The 25,086-nt window shown below is 40.8% G+C and overlaps 2 protein-coding genes and 1 non-coding gene across 4 annotated transcripts in view; 2 read left to right on the forward strand and 1 right to left on the reverse strand.

The window, feature by feature from the left end:
- LOC143736711 (uncharacterized) overlaps window positions 1-25,086 on the reverse strand; it is a 336,163-nt gene that overhangs the window by 40,121 nt on the left and 270,956 nt on the right. The window lies entirely within an intron of this gene.
- The window catches only part of haus6 (HAUS augmin-like complex, subunit 6), a 35,818-nt gene that overhangs the window by 8,748 nt on the left and 1,984 nt on the right, over window positions 1-25,086 (forward strand). Inside the window, exons 5-14 of one of the 2 annotated variants that reach the window (XM_077229662.1) lie at window positions 15,514-15,658; window positions 22,064-22,126; window positions 22,240-22,294; window positions 22,388-22,561; window positions 22,716-22,909; window positions 23,336-23,465; window positions 23,670-23,772; window positions 23,864-23,957; window positions 24,060-24,213; window positions 24,736-24,837. In XM_077229662.1, coding sequence (XP_077085777.1) covers window positions 15,514-15,658; window positions 22,064-22,126; window positions 22,240-22,294; window positions 22,388-22,561; window positions 22,716-22,909; window positions 23,336-23,465; window positions 23,670-23,772; window positions 23,864-23,957; window positions 24,060-24,213; window positions 24,736-24,837 — 1,214 coding nt within the window. The remainder of the gene's footprint in view (window positions 1-15,513; window positions 15,659-22,063; window positions 22,127-22,239; window positions 22,295-22,387; window positions 22,562-22,715; window positions 22,910-23,335; window positions 23,466-23,669; window positions 23,773-23,863; window positions 23,958-24,059; window positions 24,214-24,735; window positions 24,838-25,086) is intronic. The other variant, XM_077229663.1, reaches the window with a different exon arrangement.
- Window positions 24,335-24,465, forward strand: LOC143737878 (small Cajal body-specific RNA 8). Its single transcript, XR_013203751.1, has one exon.

Consider the following 25,086-nt stretch of genomic DNA (forward strand, 5'->3'; position numbering starts at 1 on the left):
CTTTCAAGAAAGGAACACAGTTGTGAGGATACTGCCTTTTCTAGTATCTTTGACAGAAGAGGTAGATTTGAGATCGGCCTGTAATTGACTAATTCTGTAGGATCAAGTTGCGTTTTTTTAACAAGCGGTTTAATCATAGCCAGCTTAAAGGTTTTTGGTACGTATCCTAGAGACAAAGATGAATTAATGATGTTAAGAAGAGGATCTATGACTTCCGGAAGCATCTCTTTAAGTAGTTTAGTCAGTATAGGGTCTAACATACATGTTGTCGATTTAGATGCATTAACGAGTTTGCAAAATTCTTCCTCTCCTATGGCAACAAATGAATCAAATTTTACCTCAGGGAGACTATAATGCACTCCCTGATGTGATGCTGTAGTAGACGGTTGCATAGTTATAATTTTGTCCCTAATATTATCAATCTTATAAGTGAAGAAGTTCATAAAGTCATTACTGCTGTGTTTCTTGGAAACTTCTGGGCTTGAAGCTTTCTTTTTCGTTAGTGTAGCCACTTTTGCAAATAAATACCTTGGATTATGTTTATTTTCTTTTAATAGGGTTGAAAAATAAGCAGATCTAGCAGCTTTTAAAGCCTCTCTGTAAGCAATCGAGCTCTCCTTCCATGAAATCCGAAATGCCTCTAGTTTGGTTTTCTTCCAGTTGCGCTCCATTTTACTGGCTGCTCTCTTAAGGGCCTGAGTGTGCTCGTTGTACCACGGTGCTGGACTATTTTCTTTAATCTTCTTTAAGCGCAACGGAGCAACTGTGTCTAAAGTGATGGAAAGGAGAGAGTTAAAAGTTTCTGTTGCAATATCAAGTTCTTCTAAGCTATCTGGGATGCTGAGACGATGAAACTGATTAGGAAGATTATTGAAAAAGCAATCTTTAGTGGCAGAAGTGATAGGTCTAACATACTTGTAACACGGAGTTGGCTTTGCAGCCTTGGCTAAATGTAATTTACAAGAGACTAGATAATGGTCTGAGATGTCGCTCTGCTGCAGAATTTCAACAGCATCAACATTGATTCCATGTGATAATATTAGATCTAGAGTATGATTACGACAATAAGTAGGTCCTGACACGTTTGGCTAACTCCAATAGAGTTAAGAATGTCTTTAAATGCCAATCCCATTGCATCTTTTCCATTATCTACATGTATATTAAAATCGCCAAAAATTAGGACTTTATCTGCAGTCAATACTAATTCTGATAGAAAGTCAGCAAATTCTTTGATAAAATCTTTATGGTGCCCTGGTGGCCTGTATACAGTTGCCAGCAGAATTCTCAAACTTAATTTATCGTTTACATTATATATTTTTACATTAAGCACCAACACTTCAAAAGAAGTATATTTAAAACTAGATTTTTAAGTGGTTTTGAAAATATTACTATAAATTACAGTAACACCTCCCCCTTTACCTTTCAGGCGAGGTTCATGTTTATAACAGTAATCATGGGGGGTGGACTCTTTTAAAGTAATGTAATCGTCTGGTTTTGGCCAGGTTTCTGTCATACACAGCACATCTAGGTTATAATCTGAAATCATATCATATTCCGCAACCCAAGCTTTATCGTTTGCTCATCTGTATTATATCTATTTTTTATTTGTTGAATATCAATTACATTTTTAACTTTAGATCGGTTTGGACGTTTTTTGGATTTCCAAATTCGGGGAACAGACACAGTCTCTATATGATGATATCTAGGTGAAAGAGCCTCTATGTGATGGGATTTATCTGACCTTGGTGACGCGAGGCCGCTAGCAGACGGTCGGTTTAGCCAGTTTGTCTGCTTCCTGACCTGAGCCCCAGATTGTCATGTTTTGACTCTAATGGCGCTTTTCCATTACCAGTACCAGCTCGACTCGCCTCGACTCGGCTCGGCTCGCTTTTCGTTCCATTTTCCATTGCAGAAAGTATCGCCACAAATAGTACCCGGTCGTCATAGCGACGCCTTTCGTTCCTCGTTGCCCCATCAAGCTCTCGCTGGATGCTCTCTTCGGCAACCAAACAAAGGAATGTCTGCACCTCCTCGTTTGACCACGGCGTATTCTTCCGAGTTGCCATAATAATAGTAGTAAGTTTAGTAACTATCTCTGGCTAAACTATTTTAAAAAGGCGGGGTTATTCTGGATACTCAATCTGGCGCGTGCAATGATGACGCAGTGAATAGTGACGATTCTCTCTGACCAATCAGCAGTCGGCATTGTTTTCACGTCACATTTTAGTATCGCCTTAGCTCGCCTCAGCTCGCTTAGAACCTTGCCGGAGGTGGTACGAAAAAAAGTACCCTAAAGCAGATACATTTTTGATCCGCGACTAGAGCGATCCCTCACTGTCACCCATCTGCCTGGCTGCACAGGCAATAATTCAGCCGGAACCGAATGATGTAAAGAGTTCACTATGCTAGGCGCATCCAAAATAGAATCTAAAGCTTTAGCACACTAACTATCCTCAATTAAAGTTTGGATGCGTGTTTCTAATTCTGAAATCTTTTCCGTCAGCCTGACTGTTTCCTTGCATTTATCACATATAAACCCTATATTGCCGACGGGGAAGGCTATGCTAAACATGTATCATGAAGTGCAGGTGACAATAACAGGACAAGACATTACTCACCGTGTTTGTTGACTGATTCTTACTCACCTGGGCTTTTTATGAACTCAGAGGCGCAGGCACGCGAGAGAAAAACAAATAAATAACTTATCCTGTGGATCCTTAAAAAGCCCTAAATTCAGTTTTATCAAATTTAAAGCCATAAAAAGTCTTAAATGTCTTAAATGGTGTAATAAAGGTCTCTAGTATCATGTTATTTTAATGCAAAGAGGTATTCAAGGAATTGTAATTATGGATTAATATGATTTAATTAAATGTGAGCACTGCATGTTTCAACAGGCTTGTGGTTTCAGAGCAGTTCACAGTCAATGAATAGTCCACATTTATGCCAAGCGATAGCTTATGATCTACTAGGGCTGCTTGATTGCCAAAAATCATAATCACAAGTATTTGGGTCAGTATTGTAACCACAATTCTTTAACTTGATTTGTGGCCGAGATGACAAATCTAGTGAGTTGTTTTTTGCACCAAAGCGATATAAATATTTTGCTAGAAATTAGGTTGGTATGATAATATGATAATAACAATTTATATCATAAAATATGATGATAACAATATAGATACCTGTGAAATTGAACAATTCTTGATACCAAATACTAGGCTAACTAATGCAAGAAAAAAAAGTAAGCAATTAAAACAAAGAAAATTCCAAACAATAGGATAAAATATAAAAATAAATACATTTCTTGTAAGTCTTTCTAATAGTATAGTGTTCAGTTTATAGCCTGCTATATACATTTATAAAGTAATCAAATGTAAAATAAAACTGCATACTGCTACGCTGCTCTGTCTTCACACTATCAATAAAACATACATTGATTTTTAGTAAAGATTTAATATTACCCAGTGAATTATTCCTCACTCTTAGTTTAAACCTATTAAACGGCACATAAACCTTCTAAAACTGTTTAAAATGAATTACATTTCTGCAAAGGTGATATGACTCCCCTGTCAATTATTTTTTCCATATGAAAACATTAGACTTTTAACATTTATTTTGCCTATTGTTAACATTGTTGCTGCTGATGCTTATAAATGATATGTATAATTTAGATATAAATTATATAATGTAATAATATAAATGTTTTTATTGTAATTTGATTAGTTTACCATTTATGAAAACAAATAAACATATCCAAATATGTTAGAATAGTTTTTGTGCTTTACTTTTTACCTCATCAAAGCTTTTATTTTTAAACAAAGACACTTAGTAACAGTGCACTTTATTTTTTGGACTCAGACTCCTCTATTTATTTGTGTATAAATATAAAGGTTTTTTTTTGTATGCAAGGAGGGAGTGATTGTTATAAATAAAATGGTTTGTTCAGTTCATTTGTGTTGTAATAATTGTGCCAAAAACAGAAGTATAACAGTAAATAAATATCGGTTCTGCATATCGGTTATCGGGCACATACACATGCAAATAATCTGTATCGGTATCGGTTATAAAAAATCAATATCGGTCGATCACTAATTCTAAAGTCATTCAGTCAAGAAGAGTGATTTTATCTTTTTCTTTTGTTGTTTAATTAACATTAATTGCAGATTGCAGCAGGTACAATAGGCTGTTGTTACTTTAAGAATGCACTTAAATGCACTTAATGCACTGATCTAACATACCGACACTCATTTGATTTCGGTTTCTATTTACTTAAGGCACAAACAACTGTTTTAGGAAACTTGAGGATACTTTTTTGTGTATTTTACCCTTTAGGCATGTATCACTTGTCCTAGTTTACTAATAACACTTTTTAATATCAAGCAAGTCCTGCAGTAGGTTGCATTTTCCAACAGTCATGTTACGTGATTTGAGTGCTTTGGACATTAAGGAGGGCCGAATGCGCCATAAAGCGAAAAAAAAAAAATCATTAAGGAAAAGAACAGACTGTGAAACAATCTAAATTATTGTGTTTTCATAATTGTTTGAAGCTGAAATTAAAAATAAATTGTGGTTAATTGCATATCCCTATGATCTACTGTTAATGTATTATGTCAATGTTTATTTATGGTGATTATAGCATATCTGCAAACTCGTCACCTTTCATCAAAATTCGTCATTCTGACATGGAAAAAGGCCATTTAGGTGATTGGACACGTGTTCGGTAATGCGATAAATCGCTGTAATGAATATGCACGATATTGTTTTCGAGGGCACTTCAAAATGAAAATACCATGAAAAATAATAGATCCGAATTTAGATTTCCATTAGATTTCCCACAACCACTTAAAAAAACACTGCGTATATGCTGCACAAAACACGTGCGCACTCTGATGTAAACAATCCCCACATGTATAAGCACAGTATGCATGCAGCGCAGTGCGCACTCTAGTCTAATGTAAACAATCCTCACATGGAGAAGAAGCATGGTAGAAAGAGGAACGCTGCCGACGATTTATCCCCCTTCTAAAAGTCATTACTCACCGTATTTGTTGACTGATTCTTACTCACCTGGGCTTTTTATGAACTCAGAGGCGCGGGCGCGTGAGATAAAAAAAAAAAAAAAAACTGATCCTGTGGATCCTTAAAAAGCCCTAAATTCAGTTTTATCAAATTTAAGGCCATAAAAAGTCTTAAATGGTTTAATAAAGGTCTCTAGTATCATGTTATTTTAATGCAAAGAGGTATTCAAGGAATTGTAATTATGGATTAATGTGATTTAATTAAATGTGAGCACTGCATGTTTCAACAGGCTTGTGGTTTCAGAGCAGTTCACAGTCAATGAATAGTCCACATTTATGCCAAGCGATAGCTTATGATCTACTAGGGCTGCTTGATTGCCAAAAATCATAATCACAAGTATTTGGGTCAGTATTGTAACCACAATTCTTTAACTTGATTTGTGGCCGAGATGACAAATCTAATGAGTTGTTTTTTGCACCAAAGCGATATAAATATCTTGCATATTTTGCTAGAAATTAGGTTGGTATGATAATATGATAATAACAATTTATATCATAAAATATGATAACAATTTAGATACTAGTGAAATTGAACAATTCTTGATACCAAATACTAGGCTAACTAATGCAAGAAAAAAAAGTAAGCAATTAAAACAAAGAAAATTCCAAACAATAGGATAAAATATAAAAATAAATACATTTCTTGTAAGTCTTTCTAATAGTATAGTGTTCAGTTTATAGCCTGCTATATAAATTTATAAAGTAATCAAATGTAAAATAAAACACTGCATACTGCTACGCTGCTCTGTCTTCACACTATCAATAAAACATACATTAATCTTTAGTAAAGATTCTAAAGTCATTCAGTCAAGAAGAGTGATTTTATCTTTTTCTTTTGTTGTTTAATTAACATTAATTGCAGATTGCAGCAGGTACAATAGGCTGCTGTTACTTTAAGAATGCACTTAAATGCACTTAATGCACTGATCTAAAATACCGACACTCATTTGATTTCAATTTCTATTTACTTAAGACACAAACAACTGTTTTAGGAAACTTGAGGATACTTTTTTTGTGTATTTTACCCTTTAGGCATGTATCACTTGTCCTAGTTTACTAATAACACTTTTTAATATCAAGCAAGTCCTGCAGTAGGCTGCATTTTCCAACAGTCATGTTACGTGATTTGAGTGCTTTGGACATTAAGGATGGCCAAATGCGCCAAAAAGCGAGAAAAAAATTCATTAAGGAAAAGAACAGAATGTGAAACAATCAAAATTATTGTGTTTTCATAATTGTTTGAAGCTGAAATTAAAAATAAATTGCGGTTAATTGCATATCCCTATGATCTACTGTTAATTTATTATGTCAATGTTTATTTATGGTGATTATAGCATATCTGCAAACTCGTCACCTTTCATCAAAATTCGTCATTCTGACATGGAAAAAGGCCATTTACTAGGGGTGTCACGATTCTCCAAATCCTCGATTCGATTATATTTTCGATTCTAAGGTCACGGTTAGATTCCATTCTCGATTTTTTTTTTTTTAAGCACAGGTTGCTGTTGCTCCTAAAAGCTGACATCAGTTCATCGCAATCTCACAGATCTCTGTTATTATCAGTGAACCTGACTGACTGCACAATGAATCTTCCATAATATATAGCCTACACTTTGTTTGTTATAATTAGAGGATTTGCCAGCTTACAGAATTCAGCACTGAACAAAAAGTCCGTTTTGAGCGGTGAGGAGAGTCTATCTTAAATGCTTCTGATTGGTCATTGCGTTCAAGAAATCAATACATATGTCTGTGATTGGCTAAATCGCTCAACGCTGCAAACATGTTATAAATAGAAACTCTGGCCTGTAAATCGGTTCTATTTTGTTTTAGTTGTTCTTGTTGCTTTTCTGCAACAGATGAACAAAATGTATTCGTTTTTATATGTTTTATTCATAGATATTTCTAGTTTACGGGAGTCCCGCAAATCTTTTTATTCTCCCGCACACACAGAGTGAGTGCATTACCGCCCGCGCTCGCACTCGGCCTTCAAATCTAGTCCCGCGCTGCACTCTATTGCGTTGGGAGTGCACGTCTATAGATCAAGAGCCCGGCCCGAGGATAGTGACGGGAAATATCGGCCAAGTTCGGGCTCGGGCATAGAATCCAAGTCAGAGGACTCACAGCCTTTCAACACGTGTGTTTTTTTCCCTTGCCGTGATGAGTCGTTCATGAACGATCCGTTCATTGCCTCTGTCACGCGACAAATGAACAAAATAATCGGAAGGTCAAGTATTAATGTTCCCTGTAAATTACTTTTGACTGCATTATAATGATTTCTTAATTCAGAATATGATCAAGATTGCGTTGGATGTGTTCGGGGAATTTGCCTGTTAAAAGTATAACATTTAAAGCCCCTGAAATGACTAGAAAAAAGATTAGTTAATTTTGATGAACGAGATTGAACAATAGACTCAGTAAAACGATCAAAACTTTCCATCACGGGCGCGACATGGGGGCGTGGCAGTATCGACGATTCCATTTTTTATTTCAATTTTTGAGTTTATGAATTAATTTCGATCGATTTCGATTTAAAATCGAAATCGTGACACCCTTACCATTTACGTGATTAGACATGTTCCGGTATTCGGTAATACGATAAATCGCTGTAATGAATATGCACGATATTGTTTTCGCGGGCACTTCAAAATGAAAATACCATGAAAAATAATAGATCCGATTTTAGATTTCCATTAGATTTCCATCAACCACTTAAAAAAACACTGCGTATATGCTGCACAAAACACGTGCGCACTCTGATGTAATCAATCCCCACATGTATAAGCACAGTATGCATGCAACGCAGTGCCCACTCTAGTCTAATGTAAACAATCCTCACATGGAAAAGAAGCATGGCAGAAAGAGGAACGCTGCCGACGATTTATCCCCCTTCTAAAAGTCAGGGCTGCCAAGACTCCTGCAATCGACACTTTTCACAAGCTCTCACGCCACACATCCATTTTTTCACGCAGAGAAAAATCGCGGAGCAAAGAGGACACTGACACCGACAGACTAGAGTAGACAGAGCAGGTTACTTATGATATGAGAAAAACTGCTGCAGCCTACCACTGAGCCTCGCGCGTGACGTCGCGCCCTCTACGCGTCATAGCCCGCCAAAATGGGGGTGGCTTAGCGTATAAAAGTCAGACTCGGAGGCTGCGTCACTGGTTTCATCAGCTGAAGCGAAAATTGCTCGTGGCGCCTGCACGGTCGGGTTGCGCAATACTCGTTCCCTCTTTTAGAGAGAACCGAGGTTACGTATGTAATGGAGTACGTTCTCTTACGAGAGTTTCTCTCGTATTGCGTAAGCTAGCTTACGCTACGGGAACCCATTGTCAACGCCGTGCGCGCCCAGCCTCCACTTCATGAGTCCCAGGGATTCCCGGGGAACATAGATAAGTGGGAAACAGGTGGCCAGCAATGCGGGCCAGCACATGTTGTAAGCACATACAGAGTATACAGAGCGGCGTCGCCGGTCCATATAACTATTTACCATATAGTGCAGCTCAACCAGGAGAGCTAGTGTCGCGTGAGAGTAGTCTGCGCATGATAATCTGGGCAGGATATACACACCGCTCACACTGACAGAAGTCTAGCCTGCAAGGCGGGAACTTCCAGATTATAAAACCTAACAAATGTGGATGGAGAGGCCCAGCCTGCCACCTCACAAATGTCTTGAATGGAAATTCTGCTGGACCAAGCCCACGACGAAGCCCGCCTCGGGCATTGCAGACCTTTAGACTTATAAGCGGATGCGATAGCTTCCACTATCCATCTGGACAGGCTCTGTTTCGAGGCGGCGAGACCCTTGGTGCGCCCACCAAACGAGACAAAGATCTGTTCCGAACTACTGAAAGAGGGGCAGCGCGTAATGTAAGCCCTCAGCGCCCTGACGGGGCAGAGGAGATTAACATCACCCTCACTATCGGATGCTGGCAGAGCCAAAAGAGAAATGACCTCCGCTCTGAAGGGGGTGCGCAACACTTTAGGGACATAACCATGTCTTGGCTTAAGGATGACCTCATAGTCATTTGGCCCGAACTCAAGACACGCAGCGCTAACAGATAGCGCGTATAAATCCCCCACACGTTTGACTGACGACAGAGCTGTCAGGAAAACGTTTTTGAGCGAGAGGTACTTAGGTCCACGGAGTCTATCGGTTCAAAGGGGAAAACTTTCAGGGCCTCCAGGACCAATGAAAGATCCCATATGGAAACCGACGGGGGTCGCGGGGGATTCATCCGTCTGGCTCCTCTAAGGAAGCGGATGATGAGCTTGTTTCTTCCTACTGACTGACCGCGCGTCAACTTAGCGAACGCTGCAACGGCCGCTACATTAACTTTAAGCGTGGAAGGGGACCTGCTCTTATCCAACAGCTCTTGAAGGAAGCCAAGCAACCCCTGGACCCCACACGTTCGTGGGTCTAGATCTCTATCAACACACCATTTGGAGAACACCGACCATTTAGACGCGTAAAGCCGCCTCGTAGAGGGAGCTCTGGATTGCGTAATCGTGTTCATCACTCCTTGTGGCAGGACAACGGGTATCCGTTGATTAACCATACGTGCAGAGACCAGCGCTCTGGATGTGGATGCCAGATTGAGCTGCGGGCTTGAGAAAGGAGGAATCGGCCAAGGGGCTGTGTGAGACAGCCGAATCAGCTCCGGGAACCAGGTTTGATTCTCCCAGCGATTACCTGTGGTAACAGAGAGACCGGAGGGAAAGCATAAAGTGGGAGGCTGGGCCAGATTTGGGCCAGCGCATCCTCATTCTTTGAAAAGAACAGTGGGCAATGAGCGTTGTCTTTTGACGCAAACAGGTCAACTTTCGCTTTGCCAAAAAAAAAGCTACAGTAACTGGACTGTCTGGGGGTGCAGGGACCATTACCCTGGGGGAACGTAGTTCCTGTAGTTTTTCTGGACCGTCGTTCAAGTGGCCTGGCACATGCGTAGCTCTCAGCGAGTGCAGGAGGTACTGAGACCATACAAGAAGGTGTTCTGTCAGATGGCAGAGACTTCTGGATCTGACACCGCCCTGACGGTTTATGTAGGACACCACAGACATGTTGTCCGAGTGGACTAGCACATGGTGGTCCTGTATGAACGGGAGGAAGTGTTTGAGCGCGTTCTCGACCGCTATAATTTCCAGACAGTTTGTGTGGAAGTGTCTCTCTTGGTCTGACCACAGGCCAAAGACCGGTCTGCCCTCGAAGACGGCGCCCCAACCTAAGTTGGAGGCGTCCGTCTAGATGACCTTTCGGTGTGAGACAGCGGCCACTAACCAGGGCTGCAGAGCCAAAACGCAGCTCTGAGTCACACTGATTCGTCTGTAGCCTGAAACCCAAGCCTGGTGAGGCACTTGGGCGTTCAGCAAGCGTTGTAGCGGGCGCATGCGCAGCAGGCCCAGCTGAAGCACAGCTGAAGCACATCAGAGATGTGATGCTGCCCTCCTGGAAAGACGCGGCCAGGTGTCGAACACGACACGCGCCATGTATTGATAGGCGGGTTGTCATAGACACAGAGTCCAGTTCTATTCCTAGAAAGGAAACTGACTGACTGGGCAGTAATGAGCTCTTGGTCCAGTTGACCGTGAGGCCCAAGCTTTCCAGATGGCTGAGAAGCACTGTTCTGTGAGATAACAGTTCTATTTCTGACTGTGCTAAGATCAGCCAATCGTCCAAAATCTCAAGAATGGCCTGTGATGGGGGACCATCGGGATCTGAAAGTATGCATCTTTCAGATTAGAGAGAGATAAACCAATCCCTCGGGTGAATTTGCTCGAGGATTTGTCTGGTCCTGAGCATTTTAAACGGCCGTCTCATGAGAGCTTTGTTCAAATATCTCAGATCTAAGATAGGTCTTAGAGCTCCGTCCTTCTTGGGTGCGAGACAATAACGGCTGTAAAAGCCTGACTCGCTCAGAGAAGGAGGTACTGGTTCAATGGCCCCTTTGCACAGCAGTTTGGCTATTTCTGCGCGGAGTAGATGCACTACATCCGCTTTCACTTTCGTCTCGGTCCGTGCTCGAAAGCGAGGGGGATGGCGAGCGAACTGAAGCGAAAATACCTGCCTTATTGTGCTCAGCACCCATTCTGACACACCTGGAATAGCCTTCCATGCTTCTACATGTATAGCTAGGGGCAGAATGGACTCCGCGTTTCTGATCGCCGCACTTCGTGGGCTCGGGAAACTGAACCGGAGGTGTGTGCAGAGCATGCGCGCCCTCTGATCTCGGGAACGGCGGCTCGCTGACAGCTGTGACTGTCTGTATCACTTGAGATCACCCGATTACTGGGAATGGGGAACATTTTGTGACGATATCTTAATGCGAGCGGAGCCTGGGGCGAAGTGATTGTCAGTAAGCGTGAGTGCTCGCAAGCGGGCACGTGACTTACATACATAACTTGGCCGCTGTGAGGCTGTTGTCGTGTAACAGAGCGGGCAGTGAGTAGGTGTGAGCACAGATTTGTGGGCACATTCTCTACATCTAGCACTCGAGTGGCATTTGCCAGTTTTATGATTGTGGGCTCTATGAGAGTGAGAGACACGGGTATAGTGTTTGTGTGTAGGGGTGAACTGAGGTGTGGGGACCTTTTCTACACTTATGACACCATCGGCCTGAGCCGGATAACCAGACATTATACCCTTCTTTGTGATGCGCGAGCAGTGCCGGGCGTTTATTAGTAAGCATGAGCGCTCGTAAGCGGGCACATAACTTACATTCATAGCCATGGGCAGAATAGCCTCCGGATTCCGATCGCCACACTTCGTGGGCTCGGAAAACTGAACCGGAGGTATGGGTGCGGCGTGCGCGCCCTCAGTGCTTGAATACGGCGGCTCGCTGGCAGCTATGGCTGGCTGTTTCACATGTGACGTCCCGATTGCTTTGAACGGGGAACGTTTGAGATAACTTTGTGATGCGTGAGCAACGCCGGGCGTTTATTAGTAAGCGTGAGTGCTCGTAAGCGGGCACGTAACTTACATTCATAGCCATGCGCGCGCCCTTGCTGCATGAATACGGCGGCTCGCTGACAGCGAAGGCTGGCTGTTTCACATGTGACGTCCCGGTTGCTTGAACGGGGAACGTTTTGAGACAACTTTTTGATGCGCAAGCAGCGCCGGGCGTTTACTAGTAAGCGTGAGCGCTCGTAAGCGGGCACATAACTTACATTCGTAACCTGACCGATATGTAGCTGTTTTGTCCGTGCGACAGAGCGGGCAGAAAGTAGGCGTGAGCACAGAGTTGTGGGCACATTTCCTACATCTAGCACTCGAGCTGCATTTGCCAGCTTTATGAGAGTGGGTTCTGTGAGTGTGAGAGACACGGGGGTAACGTGCTTGCGTGTAGGGGTGAACACTGAGATGTGGACACATTTGCTACATTTAGAGCACCACGGCATGAGCCGGATAACCAGACGTTATACTCTTGAGATTTTGCAGTTGAGCAGGTTGCATTGTCGGCATTGTTGGCTGCCGAATACATCGCTGCAGTAGCCTTTCTAAGGGGACTGACAGGGGGAGATGTTTCAATGGTGGTCCGGCCGCGGCGGGACTTAACCATCTTTTGAGAGATTTGTCTGGGTCGCTGTAGCAACGGCGGTTGTGTGCAGGCGAGCGGGTTCCATTACCGGCTCGTTGGCTGCCGAATACACCGCTGCAGTAGTTTTTGTAGCCTTCCTGGATTGAGGAGGAGAAGGAGTGATGAGAACTCAACCACTCCTCGCTGTCCGATGTCAGGATGGAACAGCTGTCGCCTGGGTCCATTCCTTCAGCTTCGTCCCCTGCGGCGGCGGCAGTGAAGGCCGAAGCCGGCAGCTGCGCTTCTGGGAGGGGCGGAGTAGGAGAGAGAGAAGCTGGCGGGATGTAACGTAATCAGGCGAGCTCTTCAGTATGACCTCAGGCTCCGCTCGCTTCTGTGAACGGCGCTTCTTGCGCGGTCCAGACGGCGGGGTGACAGTATCCACAGCGAAGGCCTCGAGTCGAGCCCTCAGGGTAGACTGCGGAAAAGCTTCCAATGCTCCGAGACCAGGCAGAGAGTGCAAATCACATGGCGGTCTCCGGCATTGGGCGGGGCTCTGCGCGAGCCAAAGGAAATGCGAGGCATTTTTAGAAAAACACCTCGCGCTCTTTTAGAAAGTGAGTGTCGCAGCGGCGAAACCTCAAAGAAGCAATAGCATTAAAAGGATATTCGTCGCCGGTACGGAAGGCTCTTCCGCAGGCTCTTTCCTCTGCTTGCTGGTCGCTGGTTTCAACGGCGGCGGCTTCTCTCAGAGTCCAGCGATGCGGAGAGCTTCGCTGAAGATGATGAAATCAGTGACGCAGCCTCCGAGCCTGACTTTTATACGCTAAGCCACCCTCATTTTGGCGGGCTATGACGCGTAGAGGGTGCAACGTCACGCGTGAGGCTCAGTGGTAGGCTGCAGCAGTTGCCGCATGGCAGCCAATGAGCATGCAAGATGGCCTGCTCTAGGTCTGCTGGCTGCTGCACTGTGTTGACAATAAATGCAAAATTAAGGATAATTTTTGGCTTCAATATCTTGAGAAAAGATGACTTTACCCATAGCGTAAGCTAGCTTACTTAATACGAGAGAACCTCTCGTAAGAGAACTGCAGGAGAACAATATTGTCACAGAACGTTACATTTACCTGAGGAAAGCGATTTAATAACCAGCACGTTAGTCGACTAGAAAAAAATAGCTATAGAGAGGAGTATTTTGCTAAATATGTGCACTATATTACATATTTATTATATTTTTACTTGTGTCATTACATAATGGTTATTATGATGAAAACCGCATTATATTTAATTTGTTCTTTTCAACCTTTAATAATACCAGCTGATAGGGCTCTCTGTATGTTTACAGCATTATGTGAGATATATTTTTTCTTGAGAAAGATTAACATGTAGGCTATCTACTGTAGCCTACCTAATATTTATCCAAATGAGCCAATATTGAATCAAGATTGAAATGAAATCAAGAACTGAACTGAAATCATGAAAATTGTTTTAAGCAATAATACAAACAGTAGCCTACCAGTCATTGTACCATGTAAACATTGTAACATGTTGTCACTAAACTTAAATAAAATTCTGTTTAGTTACCAAACGTTTTGACAATCACAATTACACCTATTGTGATGGAATTTTTTTTTTTTTACATCCCCTCCCAATCCATCCGTTTCTCTTGTGCGATTAAAATATTGTGATAATACCGTATACCGTGATAAAAGCTCAATCAATTAATCGCAGCATGAAAATTTGATACCGGCACATGCCTATAGGTGATTCATGCAGTTTCGAAGAGTCTGTGAATATGTTTGCAGACATTTAGGTAATATGCTAAGTTCACATACTTGTTTCTCCGAAAAACAATGTTACAGCCTGTTATTTTACTTTGAAATGTGCGTTCCATGTTGTGATGTCTGTTTTTGTTTTGGTCTGTGTGTTATCCTGCAGATTGCCAATTTACTCAATAGTATTTTGACTCCCCGGGTTGTCATTTGGCAGAAAACACTGTGTATTGTAGCCACAGAAAGCCAGCAAACAAACTAGGTCAGAGATTGTAGATTATACCTGACCTAAAAAGCCTCTGCATCCATCTGAATAGCTCTATATTCAGAGGCATATTAAAATGCAGATAAATCAACTCATCAACTTGGTGTAAGGCTTGTTACCTTCGATTGTCAATTGTGCTAGTTCCTGTTGTGTGTCGTTGTCTACTGGCAACCATGAGTTTCGAGTCTAAGGAGGGGGCAGGAGAAGCAACCCTCTCCGATTTTTGAATTTGGATTTCAGTACCCATTTCAACCACTAGCTGTCAATATTACATATGGCACCTTTAATATTAACATAAACATAAATCTCATTTGATGTGAAACAACGCTTATGAGCTTTTTATCTACTTAAAGGGGCTCGCCCAAGCAGTAAAATGATTTACTGTTGCCAGATTGATTACAGAAAACCATCTAAATGCAGGCCAAACTAATCAAATTAACAAAAATTAAACCATAACTATATATTTTCACGTTTTTCCTCAAACAAAACCATTTGTGAAAAGCATAGTCTCTTATATTTTACACAAAGTAGGTTATAGGCTACATTATTTTGCAATGCAGCTAATGTTAACATTACAAAGGATCAGACAACAAATTTCATCATTCAAAAAGGTAAGAAGATGGGCATACTTTTAAATATACGCCTACCCTGGTGTTTCTTATTTGTTGTCTCTTATTTTGGTCTGTGTCATACCTGGTTGAAAAAGTTCCCACTCGCCACCGGTGTTTAGGGCTGCAGGCTGTACAGAGATCTCTGCTTTTTACATTCGGGTCCAGTTCGGTTAGAATAGAATTGCCGTTATTTTCTATTATGATCAAATGATCATGTTCAGGGTATGTTTTCAAATTGATATAATTGTGTTCTACATTTGTCACATCAACAATTAGATGACAAGTGGGTCCCTGAGGCTGCAGCTGTACCAGTGAGCTCAAAGGAGCTGGAGATGAAAAGATTTCAGCTGGTGAAGAGACAATTCCAGAGAGTGACTGCAGAGCAGGACTGTCTTATTCAAGACTATCAGAAAAGAGCTAAGTAAGTGGCCACATTCCTCCATTCACTGGTTGGGGGCACTGGACATCAGTTGAATCGGTTACATTACAGGAAGTCTTATTTTGTTAGATAATGCATCTTATATTTAGACAATTTACTTACTATTAGTTACCTCTCATAGTTTCACTCAATGCGAAAGCTGACACTATGGAAACGCCTCCAGGTGTGGCCATTGTCTGAAGTTTGCCAATTCATTGGCTGACGGCTCTTATGTCATCGCCATCATATAAGGACGTGCCCATTACATCAGTCCTCAGATTTCTTATTCTTTAGGAAGGCATTTATCTCTCTCTGTCAGGGTTTTTCGGTGACGTGGTCAGTCCTGTCACTAGCCGCGTTTCCATTACCCTTCAATTTGCGAAAATTTGAATTGAAAATATGCCCAATGGAAACTCGTAAATTTCGCAAAAAGTTTGGCGCATTTACAGGTCACCTGACGTAGATGTTTGTTCAATCCAGCCATGCAGCCGCGTTTGAATTGCGAGTATAACGCGTTGCCTATCACTCTCGCTGCAAGGAAATATATTGTTTTCTTTTTATGAATGTAATACCATGCATTTATTCTTTTGTATGATTGTCGTTTTAGAGAATTTTATCCCAATTAAAGAAGTCAAATGGCCGTGATCACGACTGGTTGCTTACTGACGCTCGCTGGACGCTCAATCCAGCCATGCAGCCGCGGTTGAACTGCGAGTATAACTCTGTGATTTTACAGTTTAAGTTGGCTTTCTTTTATTGAATTATTAAAAAGCACTGCAGTATTGTCCTGTTGTCGAAGAAAATGCTCAAAGTAATGACAAAGATTCATGTCATTGTGAATAATTCACGTTTTAATAGGCTACTCTGCATCTACATTATTACACAACTTTTTACACAACTATTAAAATCGTCACAACTAGCGGTATCCATACAAATATCCATACAAATTAGATTCATTTCCTTAGAATGAGAGGCAGGCAACAGTAACGTCAGTAAGCAACCAGTCGTGATCACTGCCATTTGACTGCTTTAATTGGGATACAATTCTCTAAAATGACAATCATACAAAAGAATAAATGCATGATATTACATTCATAAAAAGAAAACAATATATTTCCTTGCAGCGAGAGTGACAGGCAACGCGTTATACTCGCAGTTCAACCACGGCTGGCTGGATTGAGCGTCAGTAAGCAACCAGTCGTGATCACTGCCATGTGACTGCTTTAATTGCCATACAATTCTCTAAAACGACAATCATACAAAAGAATAAATGCATGATATTACATTAATGAAGAGAAAACAATGTATTTCCTTGCAGTGAGAGTGACAGGTAACGCATTATACTCACAGTTCAACCACGGCTGGCTGGATTGAGTGTCCAGCAAGCGTCAGTAAGCAACCAGTCGTGATCACGGCCATTTGATTGCTTTAATTGGGATAACCGGCCCCAAAACATCAATCATACAAACAATGAACGCTATCTATCGACAAAGTCCTTTTAGGCAAGTCATGCCACTCGGCCGCCATCTTGGCAATGCCTCCAGGCAGCTATTTCGGACTAACAAGATCAGGCTCCTATCTAAATGAATGGGTAGAGAGTCAGAACTGCACTTTCACTGGTCACCGGGACATGAAAACTGCATATATAGAAACAGCAGTAAAATTATAAAAATCGCTGAAAAAGTTTGATGACTTTGCCCCACAATATGGTTTAAAACGCCTTTTCCCGCACAGGTTATACTTTTACTACGCATGCGCAAGGGTTCTCTCCCTCTCTGCCATGCACACGCTACACGGATAGAAGCACAGTATGTGCGCGCTCTTGCTTGACCTAGATTCCGGGAGATTTGAACTTATTTGCGAGCATCAGGGAGCCGCTATCAATATACGGGAGACTCCCGGAACTTCCGGGAGACTTGGGATGACTGATATTTACACAACGCACACATACACTGCATATCAAATCTGCCGCCTTTTCAAACAGTAACGTAATTTCCGCTGTCGCAAACCTCAACTGTGCGCATAGGTCAGTGGAACCAGACAATAGGCTTAAATGTTTCCCGGCTTGACTGTTAAAAGCAGACGATTGACTTTCCAGCGGGAGGGACGGGACATGTGTATACAACCGCCATCTTTGGCGTTACGGGTTTTCTCTATATATAGGGAAAACCCTATATGCAATGCAATGACATACATTCGAGTGAACGAGACAGAGGGCAGTTAGTGAAGTTAGTGAAAAATTGGACTTAAACGCAGCCCAGTGGTCCGTTCTTTGTACGTGGATTACTCAGTTAGCTGGATTTCATTGTTGACGATTTGACATGATCCAGGATTTTTAGTTTCTTCAAAGCTCATCCTGGAGTTGCTGTCATAGCAACAGGTCCGTAAGCTCAAACCTTCTCGGTAGCAGGTTTATTTCATGTAAACAGGATTAGATTTCATTTGTTTAAGCGAAGGTGATCCTCAAAGTCTGTCCCAGCCACATCTACTTTCTTGGAAGATTATTTTTGCAAATAATATTATAATGTGTGTGGTGTAGTCTATCATGACATAGACAGAGCCAGTTTTACTTATTGAGATATTTATTCGTAAGGGAATAATTACCTAATAATTTAATTGGAGTGCTTTCACACCTGCCTCATTTAGTTCGGTTGAATCGCACTAGAGTTCGTTTTCCCCCTTGGTGCGGTTCGTTTGGGCAGGTGTAAAAGCAGGAATCGCACTCTGGTGCGCACCAAAAGTGGACCAAACAAGGTACGCTTTCAAACGAACTCAGTTTGTTTGTGGTGAGAACCTGATCCGACCTCGAACAGACCCAACTGCCAAAGAACTGTGCATTTTTGGACTAAACCAGCTGCCATAGTCAGCTGTGCTGTGCATAGAGAGCCTAAGTCCCTCCCCTTTCGGTGGACCACCATGGGACCTTATTTCGGAAAAATATTGTATGGTAGTCAATGGCGAGAGACAACAAATATTTGGATCCCGTTTGAATCGTGCCCTGAATTACACATATGATGTTTGTCAATATAAAAGATACATTTTAAAGTCAAGAAAGTCGCAGTTTGATGTAAAACTGTTGAGGTATAAGACTGTGAAAATAAGTAATTACAAAGACTCTCAATGAATGAAGCTAACTTTATAGAAAAAATGACAGATGTTAGCTTCAGTAGTCTAACGTTATAATCGTAACGTTACGCCATAATGCCTGTGTGTTTTGTACCAGACTGCACACATACGAGCTTGGTGATGTACATATTGCGAGACGAGAGATGCAGTTCATTGAGCGATTTTCACATAAAACTAAATGTTACTTTTCTGTTTTATGACAAACTGTGACTTTCTTAACTTTCATAATTATCTTTTCATAATTAATTGACAAACATCATATGTGTTATTCAGGGCACAATTCAGACGGAATAAAAAGATAAGCGGTCTCTCGCCATTGACTACTAGTGTTGGGCGATATGCTCCATTTTCATATCGTCCTATCGTCAGCCTGTGAGATCGGCGATACACGATATTATTGTGAGGGGGCGGGGCTTATTTGATTATTAACTTGATTATTTACTCATTAATTTGCTTGTTTTATTACTTCATTTTATACGAGAATATTTCGCTATTTTGCTAGCAAAGGTGGAGTGTTTATTACTAGGCTAGATCAGGTTATTTCCCGGTATAGTGAGGTAAAAAAAGATCCTAATCATTTTTGTATCTGACTAAGAGTATTTCAACATGTCAGAAGGAAATTTACGGACACACATTATCCTCTCATGCCGTTACAGATGCAGCATTTTGACTGTACTTCTGCACGAGATGAAAACACGTTTTAATAATTTCTAAGGTCAAGAAAGAGTCTGAGTTTTCGATATGTCCTCCTACCAGTGCTCTCTCTGTCTGGATGCACTTCACATATGCGCACTTCAATAAGCTCCAAGAACGCGGGTGTTAATGCCGGGAGAAATCAGAGTAAGGGGCAGAAATCTGGCTAAGTCGATCGGTTTATACTAAAACTTATGACTTGACTCCGATAAAGGAAAACAGGTTAATGCATTTACATGACCACATGCATTGTCAGTTTATTCAGAATAATCGGGTTAAGAACGTGCCTGTAAACGCGCTCATTAACAAAGTGAAAGTAGAAACGGACTGAGCTTTCGGCTGTCGCTGCATTAACTCATCGTTCTCTCAGAGTCGACGATGGGATATAACGGTAGGCTATAGCGACTATCTTAATTTACTGGCTTAGTATTTCTCTTTTGGACCTATATGATGACAGTGAAAAAATTACAAGAATATTTCTTGTTAAACAAGTGTTTGAAGCTGCTTTTGATTTTCACAGATGGCAGAATTGTGCTGTGTTTGTGAACTAAAGCTGGCCTATATAATTTTAGTGATATTATTATTATTATTATTAATATTTAGTAATTGTATTGTTTTTAGTCTTATTAGTGTCTTTAAACTTTTTGTTAATGTGCTATGGAAACAAAATAGGCTACTGACGACGAACAACGATGCCGTTTACATCTTGGATCTGTAGGCTATAAGATATGGGAGCGTCTGTTAAAACAAGCTCTTGACAATTTGTGAATGGATCACCTTGCAATTCAATGTTGATGTGGGATGAAGGCCTAGTTTTTTTTCTGTTTTAAAAACATTTTCTTAGAGGAGTCCTCATACGCGTGTGTCGGTGTTGTCACAAGTGTTAGGCAAGTGATGTCGTTATGAATTTAGGCAAGGCAAATTAATTGTAGTTCCTAATATTAATTTAATAACAATACTATCTTTATAATAATAATAATAATGATAATAATAATAATAATTTAATGTTCATGGTAAAACGAGCCAATATCGTATTGATATCGTCAAAGGCATCTGCCATCGGCGAAATCTCAGACTATCGTCGATACACGATACTATCGTCTATCGTCACAACCCTATTGACTACCATACATATTTTTTCCGAAATAAGGTCCCATGAGCCGGAACCAGAGGGGAGGGACTTAGGCTCTCTATTATGACTCACGTGACTGCATTTTGGTTTGTTTCATCAACTCTTCATCTGATTCGGACCAGAGCAATCAAGGAGGTGTGAAAAGGAACCAAAACGCCTGAAAATTATACAAAGTAAAATTTTTCGCCCTTAGTCCAGACCAAATGAACCGAACTACAGATGTGAAAGCACCCAGTACAGTTAGTCTAAGCCATGCATTAATTTGCAGCTATTATGGAAAAAATGGAAATAATTGGCAGTCATGTAACAAACAGTAAATTTAATTTATCTATTATAACTTTTATGTCGCATTGGTCGCTTGGCTGTTTCAAAGGTCCAGAAATTCAAGTTTTTCATCAGGTGTGTGATGTTCTTTTTTAATATGATGTCATTATGATGCTGTCTTCCCGCCAGCCAATCGCTGCTTTGCTGGTTTTGGTTTCAAGTATCGTTATATCTGCCCTTTCCAATGAACACAAGAACGGACAGTAATCTCAGACAACTTAATCCAGATATTTTAATCAAATCCGCAAATTTGTTTGAAGAACTAAATTAGCTAGAGATCAGTTATCACGACTAGAAGATCTGGCATCTGTCAACTAATCTCAGATGTATTAAGAGGGGTACAAAGAACAGACCCCTGGGCTTTCAGTTTTGGCATAAATTCCATACTCTCTTTCTGAAGTAGGTACTTATTTTGAATAAGTAATTAATTCACGACCGTTAAAAAAGTATGTTCTATATAGTATGAATGTAATCTGGATGTACTACATTCGCCATGTTGTCATTATCATGTGACCTATCAGGGTCAGTTACATAATTGCTTCATTGCAATTCATAAATCCTCTCCTGTGGCCTCATGGGATTGTAAAGTGTCCATAGTATGCATACTTCAGAATCTCGCCAGAAGAAGTTGGTCATCTGGGTACTTTTTGCCCACTATTTTACTTGTGAATTCGGAGGACTTACTACTTTTGTTACATACTGTTTTTCACCTACTATATAGTAGGGAAGTATGCGATTTCGGATGCAGCCCTGAAGTAAAACCAACACTACACATTTTCAAACTCTTCCTAATCAAACACACCTGATTCAATTCATCAGCTCGTTAGTAGAGACTCCAAGACCATAAATATATGGGTAAGATAAGGCTTGCCATGTGGTGTGTCGTTTCCTATACTTACCATAGCTTACCATACTTGTCCTTTTCTGCTGCTTCCTTCATCAAAATTTGAGGATTGATGCCATGGATGTGTCCTTATATGATGTTGATGACACAACATTTCTTTACGGGCTTCAGACAATTGTCACAGCTGAGGCAGTTCTCATAGCGTCAGCTACTGTTGCTGAGTCTCATTCCCTACTCAGGAAACCAGGGTTACATGTGTAACCAAGATGGTTTTTTGTTTTGTTTTCAGAGGTTTGGAAAAGTCTTTGAGGGACCTTGATGCAGAGGATGCCAAATATGATCATTTGCTTAAGTAAATCTTAAAAAAAAAAAAAATTCACAGCTTTGTTTGAAGTATATTGCACAGATCATTTTCACCTCACAGATCATTTTCACCTCACTAAAAACAATATTTCTTGTTTGTAGAAAACATGACTGTAATGCAGATTTAAAGGAAGACATTATTGCAAAAAATCAAAAGGTTTGCACCACATGTTCACTTTTCAGTTTCTTTTTTATATTGTGAATAAAATATTTCTAATATATATATTTTTTGTGTAAATTACGTTCTCAGGTGCGAGGCCTTTGGAATGAGACAGACAGAGTCTTATCCACCCTTGAAGGAGAACGTAAAGTAATGGAGAGTGTGATCCATGGACAGGTGGACCAGTACATCTTGGGTGGGCAGAACCTGAGTGTGAAGTTGCCTGCAGTTCTTCGTGAAAGCATGGAGCAACTATCCCACCAGGTGAGATCTACAGGCAGAAAAGAAAAACTTTAACTTGTGAATGTATGTGTTTTTGTGTATATGAACACGTCATGCGTTTCCTAAAATCTCAATAGATCAGCATTTCTATTTTGGTGTTGAAAATTCTTACAGTAAGTTTTATTTGTGTCCATAGTCCAGTGTTGGTAGCTTGTATGAGGGAGGGCAGCCTGTCATCGTGCCTTTGCTGGAGCTTCTAAATGAGGGATTACACGTCCTTAGTAAGGAGAGAGAGAAAATTGGTGGCCCAAGTGTACAGCTTCAACACAAAGACCTTCAGGAGAATGCCTTGCTTTTCAGCCGCTCAAAAGAAAACCTCAAACTTATCAGGTACAATTAAATGTGCTCTTGAAAATTAATAATCAAGTCATGTGTCCTTTACCCTTAAAATGTTATTTAAATGAATGACCATGTGTCTGGATTAGTTTTAAAGTTTTTAAACGTTACATTAAAAGACAAAAAGAAAATCATTGTCACCTTTTTGAAAATCATTGTCACCAGTGAGTTAATCTCGGATTGATCAATGTCTAATTTGATTTATGCGTTGACAATTTAAATCTGTGGCCATACCCTCTGGGTTCACAGTCATCTGAGTATAATGGTATGTGAAGGAACACAATGAATTTGGGGACCTTTTACTGGTTGTTCAGCTTTTGAACATATTATAGTGTTTCAGTTTAACACTTGAAGTCAAGTGTTTAGAAGGTACGATTTACTTACTTTTTTTTTCTTTAAAATTGATTTTAATCTTTCCAGGCGGAAACTGATTAAAGAGGATGCAATCGAGATCAAGGTCTCTATTAAAAGAATGGAGGAGGACTGGGAGAACAAGTGGGCAGTGTGTTTGAAAAACACACCCCTGACCTCTTTTCTTATAGAGGATCCTGTAAGTAAAGTCATTGCTGCTTTTAAATCCATGCTGCCAGTTTAACCATTTAGGTTTTTTAGGTTCACTGGTCATACAGTTCACTTTGTCCAGTTTATACAAAGCAGTATGCATACAGAAGTCACATGTTTAGTTTGGTACATCTTTATCAATGTTCTAGCTTTGTTTGAATGAGGATGATCTGCTTTCTGTAACATTTAATAGGCTCTTGACTTTGTCTCTCCAATGGCTCCTCTCTCATTTGAGCCGTCTTCTGAGGCTAGCTTTGAGGCTAGTGTCCTCTCACAATATCCATATAAACTACCTGGTAAGTTAACAGCTTAGATGGGTGCATTATGTGATATCTTTCTTCTGTAGAGATTGTGTAATTATCCTTTTTTTTCTCCTTCACTTTTGAGAACTGCTAGAGCTGCCGTCAAAAAGAAAACCAGAGGTAACCGTGACAGATGTCCATTTTGAGCCAGAAGTCCAACTGGAGCCAGAGCTCAAAACGTACAGCACAATTTGAGTCTTTCTAAATAGTGAATGTTGGGAAAATAACTTTTGCTCTATTTTCATGGAAATAAAGTAACTTCCTCCCCAATTTCTCAACAGCACTTCAATGGCAGCTGAAGATAAGGGGGCCCTGCTGTCTTCTGACAGCAGCTTTTCCAAAAAAACAACGACTTTTGACACACCACCATGTCAATCTCCCTTGCTTTACCCGGTTAAAATTCAGTCTGTGACCCAGACAGCCAGTCCAGTACAGGTAGTTTTGTATTGCTAAGCTTTATGCTTTTTTTTGCTTGTATTTCCTCATTTTAGCCCCATGCATGCTGGCACAATCTCAGTTGCTGTGTTTGCAGTTTAGTACCTTGTAGATTTTTCTCTGGGAAACTGATACATGGGCAGTCCTGAGCAGTGCTCTACTCATCACAAGTTTTCCCTATATCAAACCTGCTCTCTGATGACCGGTGCGAACTGAGAGAAATCGCCACGGACAGATACGGAGCAGACAATCCTCTGATTTAGTTTGTGTTTATCACGTACTGTGTGAAAAAGTTAATTTTACAATCCGTGCTTTCTGGAATACCCCCAGAAATTCGTGCAAATAATGGAATGTTTGCTTGCATTATACTTGATCTGTGAGCATGTTTGAAAACTGGTGGTAAATGCATTTCTGCCTTAGTTTACCCTCTGGAGAAGTAAGTTCCACCTTGTTTTTTTACTTTTTTTCTTCAACATAACTTCAACACACCCCCCCCCCCCCCCCCCTCTCTCTCTCTTGCAGCCTACCCACAGGAGAAGTCTGCACTCAACAAAGGCAAAGGCCTCTGTCCTAAAGAACAAGGGTCACATTTTAGATTTGGAGTATGACAACTTAGCAAGTCAAGTATGTGATTTTTATTTATTTATTATTTAAGTACACTGAGGTAATTTTAATACAACTGAGGAAATTTAAGATTAACTTCCCTGTAAATTACTGAACTAATATTTAGTTGCATAACCAATGTTTTTGATAACTGCGTTGCATTGAGTCAACCAAGGTCTGGCAAGTAGAAACTGTTATTTCAGCCCAGTATGAATGAAATGCATTTCACAGTTCCTGTGAATTTTGGGGTTTTCTTCAGAAGCTGCATTC

Source organism: Siphateles boraxobius, unplaced genomic scaffold (assembly GCF_051911475.1).
Source record: "Siphateles boraxobius isolate OS27281-9 unplaced genomic scaffold, OSU_SipBor_1 130, whole genome shotgun sequence".
Classification (NCBI taxonomy): domain Eukaryota; kingdom Metazoa; phylum Chordata; class Actinopteri; order Cypriniformes; family Leuciscidae; genus Siphateles; species Siphateles boraxobius.